The following is a 5,910-nucleotide window of genomic DNA, read 5'->3' as shown; positions in this document are numbered from 1 at the left end:
AACAACAAAAAAGCTCTTCTATTCATTTTTTTAAATAGCCTTTTTTGGCTATATCGGCCTGGTTTAAATCACTCATCATTCAAGGAACGGATGCCGCTGGGGCTTTATGCAACAGATACTGTCATTTCTGCCTCTGCCGGTTTGCAAAGCCGGCGTTCGGCAGGAAGCGCCGCGAGCGCCGGCAGGATCCCCGCGCCCGGGGGCGAGTCTGTCCCACCTGGGAGCCCATTTCTGGGGGGTTTCGCGGGAAAACGGGGGGCTCGCGGGAACGCACCCCCCCCCCCAACCCCGCGCAGCGGTGCGCTGCCCCATAAAAACCACAGAGGCGTTTGGAGCGGAGGATATCGCATGGTTTATTACAGGGGTTTTCGGCGGCGCCGGCCGGGCACGGTGCTGCCGGAGCCGCCGGCCACGGCGCCGCGAGCGGAGGGCTGCGCGCGCCCTCCAAATTAATACATTTGCCAGATTGTCAAAACATTAATCAACGGATACAGCAATCTGGAAATGGTTGGGACAACATGTATTTGCGGAAAATATGTGTTCACACAACAAGCACACAAGATGGGAACAATTATATGAAGATGTTTTAATAATTAACCGGTATAAAACAGTTTGCTCTCCATACAGTTCTAGACAATAAAAGTGTTTGCAGTCGTATTTTTCTTTTGTACAAAATTCCAGTCAATTGTTCCACAATATTTACATTGCAATTCCCTTTTCACAAAATATCTCCTTTTTTCTTTTTTTGTTTTTGATTTGAAATCCAGCTTTGCTACATAAATGCTTTAGATCTCATGGATATCCCTTGATTCATTTTAAAAAAGTCTACTAAAAAAAAAACCCCAAAGACATTAAATATCATTTTATATATAAAAAATGCTTAGTAAAAATATAGTTTTGTTGCCCAATTAAAATATATTGCTGATAATACAGTAAAAACTGTCCTAAAGACCCCCACTAATAGGCACCGCGTCTTTAACCGTCCCTGCAAAGCACTCCTAAAGCTTCCCCCCCCCGCAAGGTCAAGCGCGCGCGGGGCAGGCGGCTTCGGCTCGTCCTGCTCGTCGCTGCTTTTCAGGCAGGATTCGCTGTAGTTCGCCTAAAAAAATCCCCCCGAGCTGGTCGAACTCCCTCACCTGGGCGCTCGAGCTCAGCCCTGCGGCGAGCCGCCGGCGAGGGGCTCGGCCGGGCGTGCGGGGCCGGCGCGGGGCGGGCGGGCGGCAGGCTAGCGCGCGTGTTAACCTCGGCTTGGGAAAGGCATCTATGTGTGTTATATAGGTATACGGTATATCAGTGACTTCAGCGTGGTTTTTTTTTTTAAAAAAAAAAAAAAGAAAAGAAAAGAAATAACGAAAGCGATGCATTTAATGAGATACTCTAAATATTACGGAGCTCGTGGTTAAAGGAAGACGGCTTTTGGTTTTCCGGGGAGAGCCGGCGCCGCGGGCTCTGGGGCTCTCCCGGCGAGCGCGCCGGACGGTGGGGCAGACCTAACCGGTGATGCACGGGCTATAGTAGACAGCGCTGCTGGCATCAGACAGGGCGGATATCAAGCTGCTCTCCTCGCAGGAGATGCTTCTAGGAGTCACTTTGGACAGGGACACATGGTAAGGGAGTCCTGAGGTTTCAGGACGAGTCCTGCTCATGTTCAAATACTGGTCGAACTCATTGCGGTCGACGTCTGTCCAGAGCTCGGTTTGGTTCAAGTGATCCACGCTCTCCATGTGGTGGGCTTCGGGAGGGGGCGAGAGCTGGCCCAGGTGGGCCGAAAGCCCGTTCTGAGTTCCCGAGCACATCTGGTTGTAGTATATGCCGGACGGGTGGGGAGTCCTCATAGCATCGGCCAAGTGCGAGGGGGTCTGCGCGTAGGGCACCGCCACGTCCCGCCCGATGCACTTCTCCTGGGCAAACTCCATCTGGTGATGGTGGTGGTAGCCGCGAAAGGGCATCATGTTGCAGTCATCCTGCATGTGCGGAGGGAAAAACGCTGGCTCGGTCTGTTCCAAGACATCCAAGGGAGACATCTCAGGAGTTGGCAAGCCATAGTTTTCAATATCCGACCCCATGGAGTGGAGTTCTCTGAAGTGGTTAAGTGGGGGAGGCTGGGGGTGGCCCGGCTGGCTGCCGCCATGGTGACTCATGCTGAAGTTGTCACTGCAAGGCTGGGAAAGGTTATGGAGGAGGATATTGGGTTCCATCCTCTTGATTTTCTTGGCTTGCTTCTTTCTCCTTGGGCGGTACTTGTAGTTGGGGTGATCCTGTAGATGCTGGATTCGCAGCCTCTCGGCCTCTTCCACGAAGGGACGCTTGTCGCTGGCGCTCAGCGCTTTCCACGACTGGCCTGCAAGGGGAAAGCGAGGCTCTGTGAAACCGGCTCGGCTTCCCGGCCAGGGCGCGGGACACCCGAGGATGGGACGCTTTGGGTGCAGGGAGGGCTCCCGGGGCCATCTCAGTGCTTAACCTGGGTCCCAGCGCTTGCACGAGGGAGGGCTGGGAAACGGGAGCGATCCCCTGAGCAGGGCTCCGGCGCTGCCCCCCGGCAGCAGACAGCGGGTTGTGCCCAGCGTTTTGGAGCGGAGCAGGGAGAAAGGGCGATGCAAAACTCCAGGGAGGTGAAGGACGGACCCCCTCCGCGAGGGCAGGTCCCGGGCAGCTGCCCGGGCTGGGCAGCGGGCTCTGGCTTCCCTGCATCCCGCAGCCTGCATCCTCAATCCCCTATCCCCAAATGCCTCATCCTGCAGCCCCATATCCTGAATCCCTTATCTCTGCACCCGGCAGCTGTGTCCCTCCCTGCATCCCCCATCCTGCAGCCCATATCCTGCTTCCCATGTTCCCGCATCCTGCAGCCCTGTCTACCCATATCCCGCTTCCCGTATTCCCACATCCTGCATCCTACAGCCCTGTATCCCCCGTGTCCTGTGTCCTGCAGCCCTGTATCCCACATTTTGCAGCCTCGTATCCCTGTATCCCGCACCCCTGCAGCCCTGTATCCCCACAGCCCTGAACCCCACATCCCACTGCCCTGTATCTCTGCGTCCCACAGCCCCAGGTCCCCACACCCCATATCCCTGCATCCCACAAACCTATATTCCCTCATCCCGCAGCCCTGTGTCCTTGCAGCCTGCACCCCGCAGTGTTGCATCCTGCAGTCCCACGTCCTTGCAGGCTGCAGCCCTGCATCCCACAGCCTTGCATCCTTGCAGCCCACATCCCACCGCCCTGTATCCCTGCAGGCTACAGCCTGGCAGAGCGCTCGCAGCCTTGCGTCCTTGTCGCCCACATCCCGCAGCCCCAAATCCTTGCAGCCCACATCCTGCAGCCCTGCAGCCTTGCACCCCCCAGCCCCGTATCCCGGCTGCCTGCAGCCTGCATCCCTGCGTCCTCACTTCTGCAGCGCCGTATCCTTGCAGCTCGCAGCCTGCATCCCGCAGCCCCGTGCCTTTGCAGCCCTGCGTCCCACAGCTCTGCATCCTCGCAGCCCGCATCCCACAGCCCTCTCTACCCTGGCAGCCTGCATCCCGCAGCCCTGTAACCTTGCATCCCGGCTCCCGCAGCCCTGTATCCTTGCGTCCCGGCTCCTGCAGCCCTGTACCCTTGGTCCCGGCTCCCGCAGCCCCGTATCCTTCCACCCCAGCTCCCGCAGCCCTGTGTCCTTGTGTCCCGACTGCCGCAGCTCTGTTCCCTTGCATTCCAGCTCCCGCAGCCCTGTGTCCTCGCCTCCCGGCTCCCGCAGCTCCGTATCCTTGCCTCCCGGCTCCTGCAGCCCCGAATCCTTACCTCCCGGCTCCCGCAGCCCCGTATCCTCGCCTCCCGGCTCCCGCAGCCCCGTGTCCTTGCATCTCAGCTCCCGCAGCCCCGTGTTCTTGCCTCCCGGCTCCCGCAGCCCCGTGTCTTTGCATCCCAGCTCCTTGCAGCCCCGCACCCTTGCGTCCCGACTCCCGCAGCCCCGTGTCCTCGCCTCCCGGCTCCCGCAGCCCCGCACCGTGCCCTCGCGGCGCCCGCAGCCCCGCACCGGCGGCGCGGCCCCGCTCACCCAGCATCTTGCTGAGCACGGCGTTGTGCAGGTCGGGGTTCTGCTGCGCCAGCCGCTTGCGCTCGTCCTTCGCCCAGACCATGAAGGCGTTCATGGGCCGCCGGATGCGGGAGTCCTCGCCGGCCTTGCCCTCGGCGCGGCCCGCCGGGGGGCTGTATCCATAGCCCGGCTCGGGGCTGGGCGTGCGGCTGGCGGCCGCGCCGGGCGCCGCGCCGGGCACCGCGCCGCCGGCGCCGGGGCCGAAGGCGAAGCCGGGCTCGGGGCTGGGCGTGCGGCTGGCGGGGGAGGCGGCTCCCGGGGGGCGCGGGAAGGCGAGCGCGGGCTCAGCGGCCGGCACGGCGGCGGTGACCCATGAACAGTCGCCCCGGGGTTGCGGTATCTCCTCTCGGCAGTAGTTTGACTCAGATATATTCATTCCAGCTGGACAGCGCTTTGTGTCCGACTCGACCGGGTGAGAACCGGGTCCCGCCGCGTCCACCGGGTCCGAGCAGCCGCCGAGCAGGGAGCACCGCCGCTCGCCTCCCTCGCCTGCGCTGGGGCGCCTTCGGGGCGATTTGGGGTCGGCTTGTTTTGTTTGGGGTTTTTTTGTTTTTTGTTTTTTTCCCTTTCCCCCCCAAAAAAACTTTTGGGATGATGCTGAGCTGGAAGGGGCAAAATATAGCCGGGCTGGACCAATCAGCGGTGCGGAGGGGAGGAGGAGGAGGAGGAGAAGGAGGAGAGGCAGAGGAGGAGAAGGAGGAGGAGGAGGAGGAGGAAAGGGGGAGGAGGAGGAGGAAGGGGGGCGTCCCCAGGCACCAGCAGGAAAAGCAGGCTGCGGAGGGCCGTGCTGGGACCGGTGTGGACGCTGCTGCCCAGGTCCCTTCCTTCCAAGGAGGAGGGCTTTTAATTTTTCCTCTCCCTCCTTTTTCTTTCTTTCTTTCTTTTCATTTTTTTTTGCAAGCCCCTTTCTGGCTACTTGAAATCTGCCAATGTCTCCCGCAGCCCCGCAGAGCCGAGGCAGGGAAGTGTTTAGATTCGCCTGCCAGGCTGCGTGTTTGCAGCGGCACAGGGATGCTTGGGGGTTTGCGTTTATTTTTCTTATGACTTGTTTTGTGTGTGTGTCTTGGCCAGCCTTCCCCGTCTGGGGTCGGAAGCAGCCCTGGGGTGAAGGCAGAGGCGAGCCCTCTTCCCCCAGCAATTTTCTGGTGGGAGTTTGTGTGCAGGGGGAGAAGCTGCTCCTTTCCTTAAGTGCCGTTCCCATGAAAAAGAAAGGCATCGCCAGCCTTTCAGCCTAGGGACTTTTCAGGAACCGTGGGGTCACCGGCGGGATGATTGCAGCCATGCGGGGTGAGCAGCTCGAACCTGCCTTCAGCGCGGCGACGCCTGGGGCTGGCGCGGCTGTACCTTCGCCGCACGCGCTGGGGGTGCAGCCGGGCATGGCGGTGTGCACGCAAGCACGCTGCCTTCGCAGCAGCCCTCCGCCAGGTCACTCCTCTGCTCGCTCGGCTGCAGCCCAGCAGAGCTTTGCAGAGCAGCCCGTGATGTGCCAAAAGTCGGACTAGGTGGTCCCGAGGCCCCCCCTGCCCTTGGCTCGCAGGAATTGAGGGGCTCTGCTGGACCAGCTTGCAAGCAAGGAGAGCTGCTCGAACACCCTTGCCTCTGCTCCTCAATACCACCCAGGCTACCTGGTTCGCAGGCAGAAGGTTCCCCAGCTCCTTGCATCTGCCTCCAAACCCCTCTGGCTGCAGACGTGCCCGAGACCCCAGGCTGAAACCTGAAACTCTGCGTTAGGAAGAGTTGGGGCACAGGGTTGCGCAAGAGCCCGGCTCCCAGCCTCCTTGCAGCGGTGGGGTGTTGCATGCCATGGTTTCTGTGTGTCTGGAAGTGATTTGAAAGAG

General features: G+C 60.3%; 1 protein-coding gene across 1 annotated transcript; it reads right to left on the bottom strand.

Moving 5' to 3' along the window:
• Positions 1-566: 566 nt before the first annotated feature.
• On the bottom strand, positions 567-4,789 carry SOX18 (SRY-box transcription factor 18). The gene is made up of 2 exons (XM_067307547.1): positions 4,034-4,789; positions 567-2,341 (listed from the first exon to the last, which is right to left on the bottom strand). The coding sequence occupies exons 1-2, from the start codon at positions 4,446-4,448 to the stop codon at positions 1,491-1,493; spliced, it is 1,266 nt and encodes a 421-aa protein (XP_067163648.1). The 5' UTR covers positions 4,449-4,789; the 3' UTR covers positions 567-1,490.
• Between the last annotated feature and the right edge of the window lie 1,121 nt (positions 4,790-5,910).

This window comes from Apteryx mantelli, chromosome 18 (genome assembly GCF_036417845.1).
Source record: "Apteryx mantelli isolate bAptMan1 chromosome 18, bAptMan1.hap1, whole genome shotgun sequence".
In the NCBI taxonomy this organism is placed as follows: Eukaryota; Metazoa; Chordata; class Aves; order Apterygiformes; family Apterygidae; genus Apteryx; species Apteryx mantelli.
Note: the sequence above shows the minus strand (reverse complement) of the source record. Positions and strands in the feature narration are given on the sequence as shown.